Source organism: Cyanistes caeruleus, chromosome 10, assembly GCF_971803275.1.
Source record: "Cyanistes caeruleus chromosome 10, bCyaCae1.hap1.1, whole genome shotgun sequence".
NCBI classification, from domain to species: Eukaryota; Metazoa; Chordata; class Aves; order Passeriformes; family Paridae; genus Cyanistes; species Cyanistes caeruleus.
The window spans coordinates 23,394,419-23,416,153 of NC_141710.1; the positions used below are offsets into that span (position 1 = coordinate 23,394,419).

General features: G+C 49.1%; 3 protein-coding genes across 12 annotated transcripts in view; 2 read left to right on the forward strand and 1 right to left on the reverse strand.

The window, feature by feature from the left end:
* PPM1L (protein phosphatase, Mg2+/Mn2+ dependent 1L) overlaps positions 1–12,778 on the forward strand; it is a 63,595-nt gene extending 50,817 nt beyond the window's left edge. The window contains exons 2-4 of one of the 2 annotated variants that reach the window (XM_086843248.1): positions 1,173–1,347; positions 5,175–5,336; positions 6,615–12,778. In XM_086843248.1, the coding sequence (XP_086699374.1) occupies positions 1,173–1,347; positions 5,175–5,336; positions 6,615–6,964 (687 nt within the window). In that variant the 3' untranslated portion in view covers positions 6,965–12,778. The remainder of the gene's footprint in view (positions 1–1,172; positions 1,348–5,174; positions 5,337–6,614) is intronic. The other variant, XM_086843247.1, reaches the window with a different exon arrangement.
* B3GALNT1 (beta-1,3-N-acetylgalactosaminyltransferase 1 (Globoside blood group)) lies at positions 12,034–19,872 on the reverse strand. Of its 9 annotated transcripts, none has more exons than XM_086843253.1 (4): positions 16,778–17,143; positions 16,618–16,662; positions 16,225–16,395; positions 12,034–14,644 (listed from the first exon to the last, which is right to left on the reverse strand). In XM_086843253.1, the coding sequence occupies exon 4, from the start codon at positions 14,590–14,592 to the stop codon at positions 13,606–13,608; it is 987 nt and encodes a 328-aa protein (XP_086699379.1). In that variant the 5' UTR covers positions 14,593–14,644; positions 16,225–16,395; positions 16,618–16,662; positions 16,778–17,143; the 3' UTR covers positions 12,034–13,605. The 9 variants fall into 9 exon arrangements, with proteins under 9 accessions (XP_086699379.1, XP_086699376.1, XP_086699378.1 ...); XM_086843250.1 differs by having other exon boundaries at positions 16,603–16,818; positions 16,891–17,043; XM_086843252.1 differs by having other exon boundaries at positions 16,603–16,662; positions 16,778–16,956.
* ARL14 (ARF like GTPase 14) lies at positions 19,611–21,446 on the forward strand. Its single transcript, XM_023932774.2, has one exon. The coding sequence runs from the start codon at positions 20,015–20,017 to the stop codon at positions 20,597–20,599; it is 585 nt and encodes a 194-aa protein (XP_023788542.2). The 5' UTR covers positions 19,611–20,014; the 3' UTR covers positions 20,600–21,446.
* The last annotated feature ends 289 nt before the right edge of the window (positions 21,447–21,735 follow it).

Consider the following 21,735-nt stretch of genomic DNA (forward strand, 5'->3'; position numbering starts at 1 on the left):
GTTCCGTCTCCTCGGGGCCCAGCAGGAACGAGGAAATAAAGGAATTTTTGGGGTGTTTGTGTGGAAATATTTATGGCCTGGTCATGTATCAAGAGCAGGTAATAAGAGGGAAATTCTGCTTCAAAATGAAAAAAAACCCCAAAAAAAACACATTAAATTTGATTCTGCTCTGCCAATTTTGTGCTTTAAAATTTAGAACGAAAAATTAAGACAAACACATTACATTTGATTCCATTCTGCCACTTTGTGCTTTAAAATTTAGAATAAGAATTTAGAATAAAGACATTAATTTTGATTCTGCTCTGCCACTTTGTGCTTTAAAATTTAGAATAAAAATTTAGCATAAACAGATTAGATTTTATTTCATTTTGCCATGTGGTGCTTTAAAATTCAGACTAAAAATTTAGGATGAAGACGTTACATGTGATTTCACTTTGCGCTTTAGAATTTAGAAGAAAGACATTAAATGTGATTGCTGATTTTTACTTTAAAATTTAGAACAGAAATTTAGAACAAGGACATTAAATTTGATTTTGCTTTGCCACGTGGTGCTCTAAAATTCAGAATAAAGACGTGAGATTGGATTGTTGGGGTTTCAAAAATCCAATTCCAAATCCATCAGCATCATCAATCCCTGCTGGAGCGGCTGGGCCTCAGCTCGGGGGGCTTCGCTCTGTGGGATTTACTCCTGATTCCAATTAACACTGGCGTTAATTACCCCTGATCTTTGGTCAGCGATAGCCCCAGTTCCAATTAACACCGGCGCTAATTACCCCATCTCTTTGCCCCATTATAGCCCCATTCCAATTAATATCAGCGCTCATGACCCCTGATCTTTGGTCTCTGATACCCCCATTCCAATTAACACTGGCGTTAATTACCCCTGATCTTTGGTCAGTGATAGCCCTAGTTCCAATTAACACCAGCGCTAATTACCGCGCTCTTTGCCCCACGATAGCCCCCATTCCAATTAACACCAGCGCTAATTACCCCATCTCTTTGCCCCATGATAGCCTCAGTTCCAATTAATATCAGCGCTCATGACCCCTGATCTTTGGTCCATGATAGCCCCATTCCAATTAACACCAGCACTAATTACCCCATCTCTTTGCCCCACGATAGCCCCGTTCCAATTAACACCAGCACTAATTACCGCGCTCTTTGCTCCGCAGTCAGCAGCAGAGTACGTCAAGTCGCGGCTGCCCGAAGTGCTGAAGCAGCACCTGCAGGACTACGAGAAGGACAAGGAGAACAGCGTGCTGTCCTACCAGAGCATCCTGGAGCAGCAGATCCTGTCCATCGACAGGGAGATGCTGGAGAAGCTGACCGTGTCCTACGATGAGGCAGGTACGGCTGGGCTGTAAATTCACATTTTACTGCCCCAAAACAGGGTGCTGGACGTGAGATGGGGCAGGGAGATCTGTGAAGTCACACGAAGTTCTCGCTCTGGCCTGAGAAATTGTGAGGAGGAGCTTAAACAGGCCTTGGAGAGGGAAAACAACCTTTGTGGGTGTTGTTTGTTCCTTGTTGTTTACGTGCAAGAAACATTAAATTGTGAGCTAGGCTTCCCTGTGGATATTGATCATTTATTGCAGAGGTAAAAAAGAGATTTTTAGATAGAAATAATGGGCTAAACGCACCAAAATTTGGTATTAAAGGAAAACTCCTCTTGGCATGTTTTTTTCCTTAAATAGTTCCTTGCTTTGGAGGGCAATCTGTTTGTCCTGGTGCCATTTGTGGATTTCGGGGTGTTGTTCCCAACTCTGCAGTGATGGTGCCGTGCTGGTTTGGTGACCAACAAAAGTTTTGCCTTCTCAGAACTGCAAAAGAGGATCTAGAAGAATAAAACACGCTCTCTTTGGCAACCCAGCTGAGAGTGTGACACAAAATTCCCTCGTTTCCAGCCTTTCCCCAAACTCCTCCTGCAGGCTGGACTGTTGTCCTCGTGGAGAGTTGGTTCTCCTGCACTCAGACTGCTGTGGGGAGTGTTCCTCGTGAGCGACGGGATGGCAAGGAGCTGAGAGGACGCTTCTTGCTCTTGTTCTTCTTCTTGCTCTTGTTCTTCTTCTTGCTCTTGTTCTTCTTCTTGCTCTTGTTCTTCTTCTTGCTCTTGTTCTTCTTGTTGTTCTTCTTGTTCTTGTTGTTCTTCTTGTTGTTCTTCTTCTTCTTCTTGTTCTTGTTGTTGTTGTTGTTCTTCTTCTTCTTCTTCTTGCTCTTCTTGTCGTTGTTCTTCTTGTCGTTGTTCTTCTTGTCGTTGTTCTTCTTGTCGTTGTTCTTCTTGTTGTTCTTCTTGTTGTTCTTCTTGTTGTTCTTCTTGTTGTTCTTCTTGTTGTTCTTCTTGTTGTTCTTCTTGTTGTTCTTCTTGTTGTTCTTCTTGTTGTTCTTCTTGTTGTTCTTCTTGTTGTTCTTCTTGTTGTTGTTGTTCTTCTTCTTCTTGCTCTTCTTGTCATTGTTCTTCTTGTTCTTCTTGTTCTTGTTCTTCTTGTTCTTCTTGCCCTTCTTCTTCTTGCTCTTCTTGTTTTTCTTCTTCTTGTTGTTCTTCTTCTTGTTCTTCTTGTTTTTCTTCTTCTTGTTGTTCTTCTTCTTGTTCTTCTTGTTGTTCTTCTTGTTCTTTTTCTTCTTGTTTTTCTTGTTGTTCTTGTTCTTCTTGCTCTTCTTGTTCTCCTCCTCCTCCTCCTCCCAGTGCTCCGTGCTCTGCCCATCATTGATCTCCATTCAATGCTCATCAATCTCTCCCTGTGCCACCTGGTTTTTGCTCTTTTCTCCATCACAAACAACTGATGTTTGTGTTTTCCCAGCTGAGAGGCACAAAACCCGATTTTCAAGGTGACACGAGGCCGTGGGCAGCCAAACCCAGGCGATTTTGGAGGCTTTTTTAACCCTGAACTCAGGGTTTCCAGATCCGATGCTTTTTGTAGCATTTTTGTTTGCAAGCAGTCAGAAATGCCTTCCAGCTTTTGGATCCTTTTGCAAAATACACCTCACACAAGGAGCTTGGCTTGTGGCTTCTCAAAGGCCAGCAGAGGTAAAATGAGGCTGCAGAATATTTCTTTCATCACATGTGGCCTGCTTTTAATGATGCATAAAAAATCAGCTCCAAAAGTTGTTGCTTTCTGTTGATCTTTTCTCGCACAGAATTTCCCACTCTGATCAATCCTGTAATTTTTTTTTCCCCTTAGTTTGGTCTTCTCCACTTATTTTCATTTACAGGAGTTTTTAAGGGAGGAGAAAATGCAGGGAAATTACTGGTTCCTGTCAGAAAGAGAAGAAAGCTTTTTTCCTTTATGGAAATCTCCGTGTTTGTACGGCGAAAATAAAGATTAAAACTGCTTGAAACACATATTTGGGGATTTATCTCATCCAACAAAAACCGTGTGGAAATGAGAAGCTCCGTAATAACCGGTTTAGAAAATTCCCAGCAGCAGAGCTGTAAATGAAACCCCAAAATTCCAGCTTCCCAAGCAGGTGGAGGCACCTCCAGAGATGGAAACACAGCAGTGGAGCCCCCTCTCCCTCCTAATTGTGTCTCTTATTTATGAGGAAGGCAGAAATGGCTCTCCCTGCCCTTGAAGTGAGAGCTGATTGTGAGCAAAGCACAGAAAATGGGCACTTAAATATAATTACAGCAGCTGCTGGTGATCCTGGCTGCTCCAGCCCTTGATGGTGGCATTTTCCCTTTTTTTTTTTTGGCTTTTGTTTCCACAGCAAAATCAACTCAATAAGGAACTCGAGCTGCTGGTGGGGCATAAAAAACAAAAGGAACAATCCTCCAAAATAGGCAAAAATAGAAGTGATGGTGATGAAAGGGGAGAAAATGCAGTTTTGTCTGGCAGGGGATGATGTGAGGGATCACCCAAAGCCACCCTGGAGCGCTGCCAGGGGTTTCATGTCGGGAGGAACGATGAGAGGTGGGATTCCAGCAGGTGTCAGCCAGGAAAGCTGCAAAAGGAGATGTTTGAAGGGATCCAAGTCGCTGATTTTAGCAGGGTGTGGCGCACAGGGAAGCGCTTCCACACCTTTTCCAGCCAGGAAACCTTCTCCATCCCTCTTGGAAGGACCATTCTGCACCCCCAGTACCTCCTTTCTCCCCAGGGATGTTTCCCAAAGTGGGTCGAGTTCTGCTGCATCCATTTGCCAGAACAAAGCTCGAGTGCTCTGGGTTTGGCACAATTTGGGGTGTTAATTTGGCTTTTCTGGCAACATCCAGTGTTAATAAATGATGGACTCCACATCCCAAAGTGAATCTTTTTTGGGAATCTTTCCCTTTAGGAAATCAATCCATCAGAGCTGCAAATAAAATCAGTTTGTCTGGAAATGCTGGCAAGATTTTTTGTGAGGTTTGAGTAAGGAAGCTTTAAAAAATGAAAGGAGGCCAAAAGTGACAGATGGGGACAAATCCTCTCCTAATCTCTAAATCCTTTAGTTTAAAAAGTGGCATTCTTGCCTAGCTAAGGCTGGGGTAATTTTGTGCAAGAATATTTTCTCCCAGCAAAGCTTTGCTGGCTCTTAATCCCATTCCCTTGATTTACAGCTGAGGTGGTCAGTGCCTGATCTGTGGCAAATTTTGGTTATTTTAAGGCATTTTTGCATTTAATTCCAGTGGCCCAGGGAATTCCAGACTGCTGGGAGGTTCTGGAAGTGTTTTTGTCCTGTGGGAAATGGGGTTTTTTTTCCCTTAATGGATGGCACTTCTTCCCCAGGAGTCCTGGAGAAATTGAATTTCATTATTGCACAACAACAACAACAACAAAAAAAGAGATGGAATTCATTTTTCCCTTTCTTTTTCCATGTCTTCCCTGCTGTCAAGCAGTCCTGGGAGCTATCGATACAGAGACATTGATATTTAGGGATTGCATCCAGAGCCAGGTCAGCCCCAAAATGGGGATTTTTTAGCTGATATTTGCTGGGGTCCTGCTGGTTTTGGGTGAGAGGGGCAGGAATGTGGGGATGGGAAGTGGAGAGGAGAAACAGGGAAGGGAAATGGGAAATTCCAGCCTCTCTGAAGGGAGAGCCACCACGGGCTTGGAGGGTCACAGGCGGCACTGTGATCCTGGCAACTCCCAACTCAATGATCCTGGGATTCTGTGCCAGGAAGGACATTTTCCTGCAGCCCAGGAATATCTCTTTACACCCCCCGTGGGGTTTTGTGCCTCCCACCCCTGCTGTTCCTGCAGGCACCACGTGTCTGATCGCCCTCCTGTCCGACAAGGAGCTGACCGTGGCCAACGTGGGCGACTCCCGCGGCGTCCTCTGCGACAAGGACGGCAACGCCATCCCCCTGTCCCACGACCACAAACCCTACCAGCTGAAGGAGAGGAAGAGGATCAAGAGAGCTGGTGAGTTGTTGGAAGGTTCATCTTTTATTTGTTGCTAAAATCAACATTTCCCCCAGGAGAGGGTGGGAAGTGCCCAGCTGAGGTGGCACAAGCAGATCAGATCTCCCGTTTTCCACCCAGAATTCCAGTGGGATGTCACAGGGCAGAGACATCAGCAGATCAGACCTCCTGTTTTTCACCCAAAATTCCGGTGGGATGTCACAGGCAGAGGTGGCAGTAGATGATCCACCCCTTAAGCAGCTGGTTGGGGTAAGGGAGAGAAGCCCAGTGACCATCCCTTGGCATCTCCACATGGATAACCAGGAGCATCCCAGGAGCTTCAGCCCCAGCCCTGCCCAAAGCCTGGCTTTGATAGGCCTGGTCTGAGCCTGAGGGAGGTTTAGGGCTAAAATCAGCAGAGTGTGAATCTACTTCATCCAAGCTGGTTTTTATTCCCATGTAACGAGCACAAACATGGAAATCGTGGCAGGAATAGAGGGGAAGAAACATTCCCTCAGTAAATCTTCCTTGTTTTCATTACTTGTCACTTTAGCCACCTCCTGGGCTGGAATTTACACTGGGATCATCAGGTTTAACAGCCACTTCTCCTTGGATTTGTCAGAATCTTTTTGGAATCCATTCCTGATTTGGCTCCCACAGCAGCAGCAAATTCTCTGGGGGAGAAAAGAAGTTCCTGTGGTTGATGTTAACCCTCCAGTGAGCATTGTCCCAGCAGTGCAGGACCTCTCTCCCCTCCAAAATGGGAATCACGTGTTCTTCCATGAGTATAAAACATTTTGAAGCCCTCAGGATATCAGTGTAAATACTGTCCCTTCCTCTCATAATCACCTGTCCTCACAAACACAGGGGTGTCAAGGTTTACCCTCACTCTTCTCTGCTGCAAAATTCCAAGGGGGTTCCTGAGGAATTGTGTGGAGCAGGAATTGCTGTGCTATTCCAGAAGCTGGGGGTTTCTCTGGGGAGGGCAGAGCCATTCCTGGGGAGAGCAGAGCCATTCCTGGGGAAGGCAGAACCATTCCTGGGGAGAGCAGAGCCATTCCTGGGGAAGGCAGAGCCATTCCTGGGGAAGGCAGAGCCATTCCTGGGGAGAGCAGAACCATTCCTGATCCAGTCATTGCCATCCAGCTCCTCCCCGCAGCGCTCTGAGATCTACCAAAGGCACCTCCCTCACTGTGAGCTCTGTGACCCCTCAGGATGAACCTCTGGGGGTCTGGCAGGAAGCAGAGAGCTGCTTGGATGTCCCCAAGAGCTGCTCTGAGCATTGCTGTCTCTCCCCAGGTGGGTTCATCAGCTTCAACGGCTCGTGGCGCGTGCAGGGCATCCTGGCCATGTCGCGCTCGCTGGGCGATTACCCCCTGAAGAACCTGAACGTGGTGATCCCCGACCCCGACATCCTGAGCTTTGACCTGGACAAACTGCAGCCAGAGTTCATGATCCTGGCCTCGGACGGGCTGTGGGACGCCTTCAGCAACGAGGAGGCCGTGCGGTTCATCAAGGAGCGCCTGGACGAGCCGCACTTCGGGGCCAAGAGCATCGTGCTGCAGTCCTTCTACAGAGGCTGCCCCGACAACATCACCGTCATGGTGGTGAAGTTCAGGAATAGCAGCAAAGCAGAGGAGCAGCAGTGAAGGAGCCCCCGGGCCCGCTCAGGACTCAGAACATTTTCTCCGCCGTAGGAAGCTCTAGAAACGCCGTCCGGGCTCTCCCGGGAGGAGCGGATCCCTCTGGGCTCCGTTCCTGGCTTGGCAGAAGGAGCAATACAACGAATCCAAGAATCCGGTTTGTCCCCGTGTCCCTGCCTCCTGTGCCCTCGCTGCTCCTCAGGCCCCCACTGGAACCTGCCATTTCTCACTTTTCTTTACCAGCCCTGTGTAGGTTTTTGGTTTGATCGCTCCCCTCCCGCGGGCACAGGGCAGGGGCAGGGCAGTGCTGCTGCTTTTCCCTCCTGGGTGTCACCGCTCAGAAGCTGCTCTCACGTCCCCCGTGACCTGCAGGGATAAGGGTGGGTAGGAGGAGGGTTTGTGATGTGAAGGAGGAAGAGGAGCCACCTCTCAGCCTGCTGCCACTGCTGGCTTTCGCTTTGTTTAACCCCTGCCCAAAACAAACCCCTGCCAAGCATGTCAGTAGGTAGAGCTCCTGAATTACCACCTTTATTCAGGCTGTGCATTACTCTAAACCAGTTCTTCTAGGCCATATTGTATCCAAACCAACTAATGGTGAACTTCAGCAAAATCCTGGGAGTTCTGAACCTCCTGGATGGGAGCAGAGCTCCGCTGGGATAGCAGAATGTCTGTCCTTCACCGAGAATCACCCTGACCTTATTTCCGTGGCATGGACTTGGAAAGTGACGTGAGAGAGAACGAATTTCTTCGCTGGCTGTTGGGAAGCTCATCCAAGGAGGGAGTTCCTCAGAGCTACCTGGCTGGAAGTCAAAGGCTGTGCAAGACTTCCCTGTACCACTGCAGGTGGATTTGTGGTGTTCATCCCGGGGCAGACCCCGCTGGAAGCGGCTTTTGGGATGACATGCAAACGCCAGGCAGCATCAATGCACTGTAGAGATGAAAGGTTGTGTTAAATCTAGATTTTAAAAGTATGTTTAGATCTAACTTTCAGTATTTAATTGTATTTTGGGATCTGTGACTGCTTTACGTGGGAATGAGGACAGTCTGGGTTTGCTGCACCTCTGGTACCAGCTGTGTCATGGCAGAGGGACAGGGCAGGCAGGATTTTGGATGGCTCCTTTCTCCTTATCCTGCCTTACAAAAGTCCTCGGGATCTGCCCCAGAACGTGGTCCTGGACAATCTGCTCAAGTCTCCAGGGTGATGCCTGTGTTTGGGTCTGGGATGTGGTGGATGAGCTGTTCCTTGGGAAAGTACAATATTCCTCATTTCCCAGCTGCCTGCCCCCAGTGCTGTCCTGCAGGGCTTTGGGGTGAGGCTGAGCTGGGCAGGGCAGGTGCTGAGGAGGTCGGGATCTCTCAAGGCAAAAATCAAAGAGCACAAATTTCTGCTCGAGAAAGAATCCCCATCTTTGTCTTTCCAGCTTTGTCTCCCAATAAATTTGCCTCCTTTAATTGGTTTGGGGATAATCTCAGCCCTTAATTGGCCCTGGTGGCATTTCCAGTGCTGTGCAAAACGTGTCTGGACCCCTGTGCTCACCCTGACCTCCAAGGAGAGCCCCTGAGAAGTGTCCAGCAGCCTGCACTGCTCCTTTCCCAGAGGATGGGAGGTTCCTGACGTTTTTAATCCCCTGCACGGGGCGATCCTAGGATCTGAATTATGGGAATAATTGCAGAGCGCTGCAGTTGTTCTGCTGTGGAGAGGTAGCCGAGGTCAGAGAGCTGGGAAATGCAAGCCTTGGGTGATGATTCCATGGGAATGCTGGATCCTGGGCTGGGAATGGCACGGCAGGAGCGGTGGAGCAGCTGCAGGCAGAGCTCAGCGTGTGGAGTTTGCCTTTGCTGTCTCCTTCACTGGAGATGTTCCCACTGTGCCTTTCCTTTGGAGGGCACAGCTGCCCTGGGAAAAGGGGAACAAAGGGAATTCCAGCCAGCAGCTCTAAAGGAGAGGGATGTTTGTGTCCAGAGACATCCCCACTAACCCATCACAGGCACTGGAGAAGCTGGAATGACGGTCATTCCCAGAAAAACAGCTCAACAGCACTGGCCAGGGAGCTCCTTGCTGCACGGAGCATCCCAAGGTCAGTGAGCATTCCTGAGGGATCCATGACCTCTGGAGCACAGCTGGCTGGCTGCCCCTGCAGCCCTGGGACAGCCAGGAGAAGGAGCTGGCAGGAATTCCCGGCCAGGAGGGAGCACTGGGAGAGCAGCTGCTGCTGGAAGCGAGCCACGCTCCGGGATGCAGGCAGGCACAGCAGGGCGGTGCCGGTTTGCAGGTTTGCCTGCATCATTCCAGGATCATTCCCTGGCACTGCAGCCCCTCCAGGCAGCTCCAAATCAGCCCTGTGGCAACCTCCAAGTGGCTGCAGCTGCAGCAAGCACCGGTCCAGCACCTCCAGTCCCCTGTGCCCCCTCCCTGGCAGCACTGGCCTGGCCAAAGCCATCCATGCCAACGATCTCTGCTCAGCCCGGGGATTTTTGCTTTGATTGCTTTAAAAAAGGAGCTTCAGCTGCTTCATGTTTGAAGAGGAAGGACTGATGGAGGTGAGAGGCTTTGTGTGGTCTCCCACATCCACGTGCAGTGCCTACCTGTGCTCCCAGCTGGAAAGTTTGGAAGTTTTTCCTCCAAATCAAGGCATTTCCAACTTCCCGGCCGTGCCAAACTCCGTCGTGATGCAGCTGGAGGCTGGAGAGATGAACTCCTTGTACATCCTGCTTATGCAACCTGACCAACCCAGGGTTCTCCCACTGCCTTAACGCTCCATCCTCCATCTGGGAAGGGTTGCCAGGTGCTGGAGCCAGGAATATCCCGCTGGCTGTGGCACAAGGGCTGCGGCCATCCCGGGAAGTTTGGTGGTTTGATGATTCGGGGCCTCGGTGCCCAGCGCTGACCCACGGAGTCTCTGCCAAAAAGCATCTTCCCCATGGCCCAGGGAGTCAAAAATGCCCCTGGAGCCGCTCAGCTGAGCCAGCTCTGGCTGTTCCCAGGGATATCCCAGCTCCCAGGTGGCTCCCGTGGGATATTCCAGCTCTCTCAGCCTGGAGCACGGATTGCCACGGAGCTCACCCATCCCTGGTGCTGAATTCCTGGCAGGAATGTGGCTGTCCCAGCCTGTCCCAGGAGCTGGGCACACCTGATTTGGTGGCACCGTGGCTCCTTCTACCGGCTGAGCCTGCCCTGACATTCCCACAAATCCCCTGGATAAAGGATTTAAACTCCTGCTGCTGCTGCTGCTGCTGCTGCTGTTGCAGGGTTAAAGCATTTCTAGAGGTGAAATGAAAAATATTGTGAAGATCTGGGAATCCAGAAGGCAGAATGAAAGTCAGCTTGGCTGCAGAAACACCAATGCCTAAAAAAAAAGGGAATTTTGTGTCTCAGGATACAGGACAGCCCTGCTTTAAGTAATATGGAATTACTGCTAATGTAGCTGATACTTGTTTTACACAGAGAAGCATTTAGTCAGTGATTATACTACAAAAATAAAACACCTCACCAGCTTTTCATCTCCCAAAGTAGGATTTTAGGCCTCTGTACAAAATTCCAAGTGAGAATGTTCTGCTGGAATTTGGCAGAGCCCAGAGCTGCTGCCCCTTGTGCCCGATATATTCATAAATGGCCTTTCCAAAACTCCCAGAGAAAAAGATCTGAACAGTTCATAACGAGCTGAAATTTCATGACTTTTATTTTTCCAGTGCTGACTTGGACAAGGCTTAGGGGAGCAGGTGGAGAAATATGGATTTTCCTGAGGTAACTTAAAATTCCAGGGATCAGCTGTGTCCAGCTCTGAAGGATAATCTGGGTGCTCTGGAAAACAAAACCCGGTGGGTGCAGCTGGAGCTTTTCCAGAACCACAAACACAGGTCTGAGGGCAATTCTTGAGGGGAAAAATGTGTGGATTTCATGGATTTGGGCAGCTCCTGTATCTGCTCTGCTCAGTCCTAAGGAAGCTGCAATCAGGTGGTTTTTAAGGTCCCTTCCAACCCAAATTCTGGGAATTATCTGAGCAATAGGGGACTAAAGCACTTTTTTTCCAAGCATATGCCTGCATTTTTGGAAGCCTGGACACAGGCAGCCTCTCCATTTTCTGGCCTGCTCTGACACCAATCAGAGCTCACTAAACGTGAGGTAAAATTTAGGGAAATATCCCAGACATCCTATTATACTGACCACAGGGAATGCTGCCCCTCCTTCTCCTGTAGGATTTATTGGGAATTTGTTTGTTCCAGGATGAACAGGAAGCATTGCAGCATTTCAACCCCTCAGAAATAACATCCAGACTGGGAATTTCATCTTGGAATCCACTTTGTTCCCCACCCAGCGGCAACTTCCAAACACCTTTGCCCAATTATTACAATAATTATCATTATTATTGTTATTATTACTATTATTAGGCTTTTCAGTTCAGGAAACCCCACAGTTTTCCTATCAAAATCACAAATATTTGGAATTCAGATTTAATACAGCTGCATGAGGAAAAAATAACCCCTTAGGATTTGGAAAACCTTCAGCCTGTGTTTTACACTTTTAGTACAGTGTTCTAGGCAGATGCAATAAAATGCAACCTCCCCCCCCCACTTCAATTCCCAAATTATTTCATATTTTTAAGGTTTTTCACCTTTTGCCAGGCTGCTCACACTAAAAACTTCCCTAAGAATGGCTTTGAGCAGAAACAGGAGCTCAGTTAGGAATTTTACAGGCTTTTAAGCAATAATAAAGTCAGAATCAAATACAAGCCAGGTTTGGAAATGAGGTGTTTTGTTTTTTTTTAGGAAATCCAGGAGCAGGATGGGTGTTTTTCCAATGCTGCTGGCACTGTAAATGACAATGAATTTCAGGTGGCACAAAGAGATCACTGTGTATAAACCTAAGCCTTGGAACCTGTGAGCAGTGTCAGCCTTTGGGGCACAAAAACCCCAAATTCCTGCAGGTGACAGGAGAATTTCTGGCCATCCTCACCTCCCCAGGACTCTCCTTCCTCCCTCAGCACGAGCACTCTTTGCTTTATCCATTTTCTGCAGGCAGAAGAGTCACAATTACATTTTTTTTTTGAGAAAGCAATACAAGCTGTGCTGTAGTATCAGTGTTCTTGTGGTAAATAATTTATTTCTCATCATTTCACATGGCAGGCTTAGAGGAAAACGGAGGGGTTTGGGGTTTAAGATGTGTAAACAATCACAAAACAAGGCAGTTCTCCCAGCACCTGCTCAGAGAACGATCAAATCCCAGCTCCTAAACCCACGGCACAGCTGGAATTTCACCCGGATCTAGGAATACAAGAGCATCGATTCCCTCAATTATGCAATACCGTATTTCCCCCACCCCTAAAAAAAACAAAAAGCCTTCATTTTTTAAAATCCTCTCCCCATCAGAACACCAACATTTGAAACCCTTGTCTGGAGAGTGTTGTCCCCAAGACCTTTTGATCCCTAAAGAACACAAGCCCATCCTCAGATCGCACGCCCAGGCCAGGTGTGGAGCGGAGCGAAAGCCGGCGCTGCCCGTGGAGCCCGGTGTGCTGGGGGCACAGGGGAGCCTCAGCCGAGCTCCTGGGCTCTGTCCCAGCCCCCGGGCTCTGTCCCTGTCCCTGGGCTCTGTCCCCGCCCCTGGGCTCTGTCCCCAAGCCACCACGGGGCCCTGGGGTTGTGCCAGCCCAACGGGAGCGCGGCCAGGACGTCTCCGCAGTCCCTCCCCCGTGTAGTGGATGTGTCCAGGTTAATTATGTTCATGCAATTGCAAATTCTGTATCGTTGTCCATTAGAAGTGTAAACTACTGAAAACTGGGCCTTGCTGATATGAATAAAGTGATTAAAAACCGGTCTTTACACACAGGGCGGAGCTGGTCTTTTTTAAAAGTAGAGGTGGGGGAATTCCTGCCTTTGTTAATTTTAAAATTGGAACAAAACCACTCATTTAGAAACAGACATAAATCACAACAGAAATGATTCTTCATCTTCCCCACAGGGTTCCAGAACTCCTGGGATGCATCACACACACACACAGGGGTGGGGGGATTGATGATCCAAATGTTTTTGGGATGTCCAAATTGCTCGTGAGCTCCATCTGTCTGATCTGGGAACACCAGCAGAGACACCAAAGCCATTCCAGTGAACGTGGACACACAAATTGCACCACATTTCCAGCATTTCTCATCAGCTCCTGCAGATCCCACAGGATCCCCAGGCTGGGAACACTCCTGGAAGCGTTGTGGAGGTGACACATTTAAATGCCAAGGTGTGACACTCTCAGGAGGATTACACAGGCAAAAAAAAAACCTTGGGTTGGGTTCAATTTTGTGCTGGGCAGAGAACAAATAATGGAGAGTGGCAATAAAACAACAAAAACAATCCAGGCAGGAATTTCAAATCAAAGCTGCTTTCTTGGCATAAACACCTTCCCTCGGTGGTGTTTTGTACATTCCAGAAGATTCAGGGGGAAATCCCAGGGTTGCTCTGAGCACATGGAAAGGCAGCAGAGGCAGGGGGTTCCAAGGAACCTCTGGGTGTGGGGTACACACATGGAAAAGTGCTCTGTGAATCCCTGCTTTTCCTGAAGAGCATTGGAATGCCCTCGAGAAACGCTGCCCCAGCAGTCAGAGTCGTCTCTAGAGGCCACTCTCGCACCAAACAGAAGTTTCTAAATAAATCCACAATCAAAGGCAAGTTTTTGAAGTGTCAGATGACAAATCCTGCCAAAACTGGACCAGTTCATTTGATGTGAGGCCATGAACTGCAATCAAATGTCTGTACTTACAGATATCAAAGCTGATTTTATAGAGAAAGAACTGTTCTGCATCCTCTGGAACAGTGACGTTGACTTTGAGTATATTTAAGCAAATTCCCACATAAACATCCTCAAATTTCAGAGGTTTGACGTGGCCCATCAGCTCGTAGGTCCTCAGAGCCAGTTTTCCATCCAGTATGTATCCCAGCCCGCTGCAGTAGGGAGGATACAGCCTGAAGGGATATTCCTGATAGGAGATGTACCTCCTTCTGTCCAGGCCTCTGTAGGCGAAGTTGTCGATGAGGGGATACCCGGTGAAGACGTTCTCCGAGGAATTCAGCTGCAGCAGGAGCTTCACCAGGTTGGGAGTGTTGATGAAGACATCGGTGTCGGTCTTCATGAAGAACCTGGCGTTGGAGCAGAACTCGGAGAGCCACTGGAATGCCATGATGGTCTTCAGGGTGAGGTTGTCGTAAGTGTCCGTGAAATCCTGGCGGATGATGTCCCCGTAGAGGATGCTCTCGTCCTCCACCGACAGCGCCGCCGCCCCGTCCTCCCTCTGCGTGTCCCGTCCCAGCAGGAACAGGGTCAGGACGCGCTGGCCCCACCAGGAATCCCGGGAGCCCCAGGTGATCCTGATGGCCTGCCTGGCTTTCACGTCCCTGGGGCTGGAAGCCACCAGGATGACCAGGAAGGGGTCGACGTCGGCGCACTTGGGGCGCTCGCGCAGCGAGAACGGGCGCTGCTGCCGGTACACGGGCTCGTACTCGTAGAAGTAGAGCAGGTTGATGCTCTCCAGGCCAGCGTTGGAGGAGGAGGTGATGTACCACATGGTTATCAGGGAAAACACCAGCAGCAACAGGAAAATCCATTTCAAGGGTCTCATGTACAAGGCACTGACCGGAACCGGTGCCATGGTCGGGATCTGCTGGTGCCCCTCAGAATCTGTTCCACAGGTGCTGGAGCATCTTCCAGGGTGAAAAAGAAAGGAAAAGTGGCATTCAGAGTGCTGTTATTCAAATATTTCCTTCTCCTTGTGTTGGAATTGTGCTGCAATACCAGCCCACCCAAGGATTCCTGATCCAGCTGTCACATCATCCCTCACCCCATGGATGGCAGCAGGACACGGAGCCGCTGCCCGGCAGGGTTTGCTGAGCGGGTTTGCACCGAAAGCTCGTGGCTTTCACCCAAAATCCTCCCTGCACAGCGCTGATCCCCACCCAGGAGCCAAGGCTGTGATCCCAGGGATGTCAGCACCACGACTCTGAGGTGCCTCAAGGACAGAACACCGTGCACAAAATCCAACAAATGCGCAGGAAATGGGGGCTCAGAGGCCTCAGGATTTTGCTGTTTCTGTTGGAGACAGGAAGTCTGACTGATCTGCACGAGCTGGGGCACATGGCACAAGAAAGCAAAAGTACAAGGAAATATTTCTTCTTTCAAGGCTTGAGCAGCCACCTATTCTGAGGGGGAGGGGGAAAGGTAAAAATTGACTTCCTTAAATCAAGCGATGTACTAAAGCTGTTTATGACCAAAATCAAGACTGTTTTTATCATTAGCTAGGTAAATTTTGGATTTGAGGCAGACAAATCCACAGCAGGTCCTTCCAAACCCCTATGGAATCCATTCAAGTGTCAGGATTAGAGATTCCAAGGGATAAATCTTCAGTTTACAACCAGACCCCCAGGCCTGAACCCTCCAATGTTTGTTTTCACTGTAGTTCCTTAAAATTACACGAGCTCTATCATATCTTTTTAGACATCTTTAAGCCAAAATAATTCCAGTGCCTAACTGTGGGGATTCCAAATAGTTTCTGATGTTTGCATTAATAATATTCATCCTGCACGAGTACACACATCAGGATGATGGAAGGTTTGATTTCACAGCACAATTAATTACTCTTTATCTTCAAAAATATCACCACAGGGCTCATAAATGTTTTATATTTGACAAATAAATTCAACTCCCAGAACAGCACTCTGGGATCCAGGGAAATTTGATTTTCCAAAGCCCACCTGCCTCATGTTTCTGTGGATTTTAAATTAATCATTCTTTAAAGGAAGGATTTGGAAAACATTTCACCAACAATGGCCTTAAAATGGATTAAAGCAATTTTACATAAAGCATTTAAACAGAAGAATTTTGAACTGATTCCTTTCAAAATCAGTAATTGCCTAAAAGGAATCTTTTTTTTATGCATCAGCCTGACTTTCAGTGGACAGTAGGAAAATACATACTGGGAGAAAATAACCTAAGTTATGTATCAGTGCTTATTATTTGATTTTAGATCAATAACACTTATTTTGATGATCAACTTTAAAAGCATAGCAGTGAAAACTGATCAGTTTGATCAGTTCTTGGCTGCCTAATGGAAAAAGCATTATAAATGTTTTGATTCTCTATAGGAAGAAAAGCCTGATTTCACGACACTGTGAAAAATAAAACTGGAGACAAATCCTGACCTGCTACATAAGGGAAAATCTGGGAAAATAAACATCAATTCAGGTCCTTCAGGAAACCCCAACCACACAGGGAAATAAATTCCAACCTTCTCCTATTTCAAGGGCTTGGAGCAAAGTGAGGAAGTCTGAGAACTTCTGCTCAGTCGTGGTGCAGGTGCAGCTCCTCCAGCTCTGCCTCCTCTTCCCGACTTTTCCCTGGCAGTTTTTCCCTTCCAGCTGTGGGTGGCAGCTCCTTCCAGGGCATTACTTTCATTCTCCTGCAAGATTGTGCCGACAGATAAAACTGGTGAACTTTGAAATAAATCCCAAGGCTCAGAATGCTCCTCAGGGGTTCAGATCCATTGTGGAGTGTGGACAGGGAAAAGGTGGGGAGTTCTCATATTAAAGATTACTAATTATAATACCCAATATTCCCATATAATCATTTTAAAATACCATAATAATAAGCGTATAGGGGGAAAAACCTTTCTTAAAGCTACCAGCAGAAATAATTTGGAAATATTTAGAGCTGTCTTGGACGGGGCCTGGAGCAGCCCGGTCTGTGGGAGCAGCCTGGTCTGTGGGAGCAGCCTGGTCTGGTCTGTGGGAGCAGCCTGGTCTGGTCTGTGGGAGCAGCCTGGCCTGTGGGAGCAGCCTGGCCTGTGGGAGCAGCCTGGTCTGGTCTGTGGGAGCAGCCTGGCCTGTGGGAGCAGCCTGGTCTGTGGGAGCAGCCTGGTCTGGTCTGTGGGAGCAGCCTGGTCTGTGGGAGCAGCCTGGTCTGTGGGAGCAGCCTGGTCTGTGGGAGCAGCCTGGTCTGGTCTGTGGGAGCAGCCTGGTCTGGTCTGTGGGAGCAGCCTGGTCTGTGGGAGCAGCCTGGCCTGGTCTGTGGGAGCAGCCTGGCCTGGTCTGTGGGAGCAGCCTGGTCTGGTCTGTGGGAGCAGCCTGGTCTGGTCTGTGGGAGCAGCCTGGTCTGGTCTGTGGGAGCAGCCTGGTCTGTGGGAGCAGCCTGGTCTGTGGGAGCTGTTCCTGCACAACGAGATCATATTTAAAGTCCTCCCAACCCAAACCAGCCACTGATTCCACGTTTATAAACTTAAAACCAATCGAAACTAGAGGCAATTTTGCAAGATCCCGGGCGGCGATGCTCTAACCTAATAAAACTCCAAACTTTTTATTTACAGCGGCTTGTTCTCAGCGGTGCCTGCCCCACCATCCCTGTTTGCCGTGCCGGGCTCCCTTTCCCATGGCGGGGCTGAGCCGGGAGGTCCCGGCGGGGCAGGAAGGGATGGCTGCGAGGGGATAGCACATCCCTTCTTCTGTCCTCTGCCCACCCCCGGCTCCCAGGGCCAGCCTCTCCTCGGCTTTGTGCTCGCAGCCGGCAGCGGAGCAGCGCCCGCGGCTCCCGGTGTGCGCTTCCCCCGGCGGCAGTGACCGACCGGCCTCCAGTGAGAGGCGTGGAGCCCTGCTCCTCATCCTCATCTTCATCCTCATCCTCATCCCATCCCATTCCCATCCCATTCCCATCCCATTCCCAGCCCATTCCCAGCCCATTACCGTGTTCCCGGCCGCAGCGGGAAGGAGCCGCCGCCTCTTCCGCCTCACCGAGCGGCCCCCGCTGCTGCTCCCGCCCCGGCCCCGCCGGCTCCGCGGGCAAAGGCCGGGAACGGCCAGGGCACCTCCAGCCCCGTCCCCGCCGCTTCCCCAGGTAAAGAAAGGCTGGGCATGGCCAGGGCACCTCCAGCCCCGCCGGTTCCCCGGGCAAAGGCCGGGCTCGGTCAGGGCACCTCCAGCTCCAGCCCTGTCCCCGCCGGCTCCCCGGGTAAAGGCCGGGCTCGGCTAGCCCAGCTCCGGCCCCGGCCGCTGGAACCGCTCCCGCTGAGGGTTCCCTGCCTAATTAATACATCATCACACCTCGCCGCTTAGTCAAGCCCGCCTGGATGAGCTGGGGATGGATGCGCAGGGTTCATGTGGAGCTGCTCGGGTTACTGTGCGGAGCTGGAGCTCAGGTTGGTCGGTGCTAAATCGGCTGTCCCCGGTTTGTGACTGCGGTTCTGCAGGTGAAATGAAAGGAAAATTCAGCAGAGCCGGTGAAATGAAAACTCAGTCGGTCGCAGCCCTTAGAACAAAGCCGGCTCTGGAGGAGCAGGTTCGGCCCGCTCCAGCTCCCAGCTCCCAGCTGCCGGAGGCTGCAGCGGGCTCTGTCCTGAGGTTTGATCTCAGGGGAAAAAATCCTTCCTGGGAGCAGCTCTGCATCACAAGGCCTGGCCCTGGACTCTGGCAGAGTCAGAAAGCTGCACATGAATTACCTCGGAAAAAGTCAGGCCCTGCTCGACGCCTGAAGTGATGGAGGAAATACCAGTTGTGATCATAAGCACCCAGTACAGGTGGAGCACAGAGAACTGTGAGAGCTCTTCAGATCACAGCTGGGGACAGACCATCCATCATCCCTGCCTTGCTGAAGATATCCATATTTTATCGGAATTGCATCAGGGAATTCTGATCCATTTGACGTGTTAACCCTGTGTTTTGCAGTTTGCTGTCTCCCCATCTTTCAGTTCATTCATATCAGTTTATTTCCAAAGCAATGCAAACACTTTATTCCCTGGTTTCATACATCCTGACCTGCTCCTGAAAACCCCACAGATAATCTGTGTTATTAACCACGAGAAACGCACAGCAGTGAGTGCATCACTGTCATCTCTCACTGCCCCCAGTTAGTCCCGGTCTAACCCTTTTAGCCCCAAGAGAAACCAGATTATAACTTGTCTGTCGGGGCTGAGGCGGATTTTACGCAACCAATGTCGTAATTATCGAAATGATTACTCTATCAGTCAGCAGCTTGTTTGACCACAAGACCTTTACATCTTTTTGCTGATTCTGGGCTTTCTGAAGCAAAGAGAAATGGTTTCCTGGGTGTAAAGGCAACTCCTGCAGCGCTCGGGATGTGTCAGAGCAGCCCAGCATGCATCCACTGTCAGAAAATTGAACAGTCAATAGGAATTCATTAATAGCTGACTAAATTTTCTATCTCCTCTGGTTTTATTCTACTACTTGGAATGGTGGCCCAAAAAAAATGATCAAGACTGGGTTATTTCCTCACTTCTTGACCCTTTCCCGGAGGAAATCTGCATTGGGCAGTCACAGAGTAGAGCAAAATGAAGGTAACTTATTTAATTTTTAATTTGAGGCAGCAATTTTCAGCAGTGACCAGACCATAAGGTCTGTATTTAGTCTCCACCTTGCAGGGTGCAGTTAAACTCATTCACAAACTACATAAACAATCTCCCTGAGTTTACAGCCCTGGCAGAAGGAGTCACTGAGGCAGCTGCTTAGAGCAGAGCCCAGTTTTAGTGGAGTTCTCTTAGGGCTTGATTGAGCCCATGGGCTGGAACTCACAGATCAGCCTGTGGGAGATGAGATGCACCCATAAATCAGCTGCCTGGTCATTTTGTGGCTTGCTGAGTATGGAAAACCTCAAATCTTACATCTCCCCTCCTCACTGCTCGTGTTCATATCTCGTTTTCCTCCCGGATGGCTGCGGATGCCCAGGCGGATTCTCTCGGAGACAGATCGGGGGAATCCACGGCTCGGGCTGCAGGTGCTGGGAACGTGGCTGTTCAAACATGCTGGCAGCCTGTAACCTTTGTGCCAAAGTTACTCATCCCAGTCCCACCCACAGGCTTGGCACGGAGCTCTGCACCTCAGGAAGCCTCCTGGCTCCTTATCACGGCGATAAAAGCAGCATGCGTTTGTACTGAGCTCTGTCTGCTCCAGATTCGCAGCTGCCTCCTCTCCCTCGCTGGCTGTGCCTTGCCTCAGCAGGGGGAAAGGCAGCCACACAAATTGGCCCCAGGGAAGAGGGGGAATATCCCTGGGATAGAGAACTGCCCGGGATAAATGGGCCTCCAGAACGCCAAAGCCTCCTCAGTGAAGCGGGCCAACATCCTGATGCTAGGGCTGGATTCTGCCGGGAAATCCACGCTGCTCTGCAAATTCAGGTATAAAGATGATTTTCTGACAATGCCAACGATTGGCTTTAATGTGGATATGATTGAAGCAGGGAATGATTTTACACTGACAGTTTGGGATGTTGGAGGACAGAAGAAAATGAGAGAGCTCTGGAACAATTTCCTGGAAGACACCGACGGGCTGCTCTACGTGGTGGACAGCTCTGACAAGCGCCGGCTGGAGGAATCCAGGCGGGAATTTGAGCTCATTTTAAAGAATGAATCCATAAAAAACGTCCCTGTGGTCGTGCTGGCGAACAAGCAGGATTTGCCTGGAGCTCTGAACGCCGAGGAGATCACCAGGAGGTTCAAGATGAAGAAGTACTGCAGTGACAGGAACTGGTACGTGCAGCCCTGCTGTGCCATCACGGCAGAAGGGCTGCCAGAAGCTCTCCAGAGAGTGGCCACGTTTGCCAGGCAGTACAGCAAGTCAAAGGAGACTTTCACCACCCTGAAGGAACTCACTGCCTTTTAAGCATTTCTATCATCCACTTCTGGTGACTCTTAACAGATTTTGTTGGACAGATGAAATCTGGGAATACTGAATCGTGAAGAACTTTTATACATAAATATTTATAAAGGACTGTGACAATGTTAAATTCTACTGTTATACCTGCAGATACTTGATATACCTGCTAGGATATCTCATACCTGAGACAGGACTCTGTAGCGTTTTGTTATTATTATTTTTTTATTTACTTGGGGTTATTTAAGTTGAATGATGAGAAAGGGGCAGTCGAGCACATGGAAATAAAATAGGTGAGCAGTGTTTAAGTGGCTTAAAATCAAATGAAGGTTCAAATCAATTTTTTTCACTATATAAACCAGCCAAGTCATTTGGTCAGTAGCAACCAAATGCTGTTTTTTAATAGATGCTCCATGGATGTCTTTCTGCTTGAACACAGAGTGGGGTGAGAGCTTCAACTCTTAGCTCTGTACGAGAGAATTTGGCTGTTCCTGAATTGCAGAAAATTCCTGCAGAGAGGTTGTGAGGAGCAGGATGAGCCCCAGGCAGAGCCTGGCTCCAGGGCTGTCTCCAAGCTGTGACATCCCGGTGTCCCAGACATCCACGTGCTGCAGGAACCCTACAGGAGGTGGAGATCAGTCAGGGAAGAGCTGAACCCCGTTGGTTTTGTAGTGACTTTCCAATCCTGGGCTCTGGAAAAGCTGTGGCAGGGATTCTCTTGTGTTCCCAGTTTTTTTTATTTTTTATTTCAGGAAGTATGTGGGAAGTCGGAAGTCTACATTTCATTCTTACTAATAAACAGACAGGAATGTCAAGATATAAAAGGGTGAAGCAGCAATAAAATCACCCAGACATACCCTGTTGTCTCATGCATGGGTTATTCAAAGACCAAAAAAATCATCAGGTGGATTTGCTGAAAAAGTAAACAAAGGGAAGTCTCTCAGTAGAAGCTGTTATTAATACTGAGACTAATTAATTACCAGGGACTAAATCCTGAGTCATGCTGAGACTCTTGCTAAAAGCAGAGCAAGTGTCTGGATTCCTCATTGCCTGCTCTGATGATTTGGGCTCAATAGGAAATACCATCTTCTGGCCCTAAAAAAGATCTTTAAAAGCCATTAATGTTGGTTTTCCAAGCCAAACAA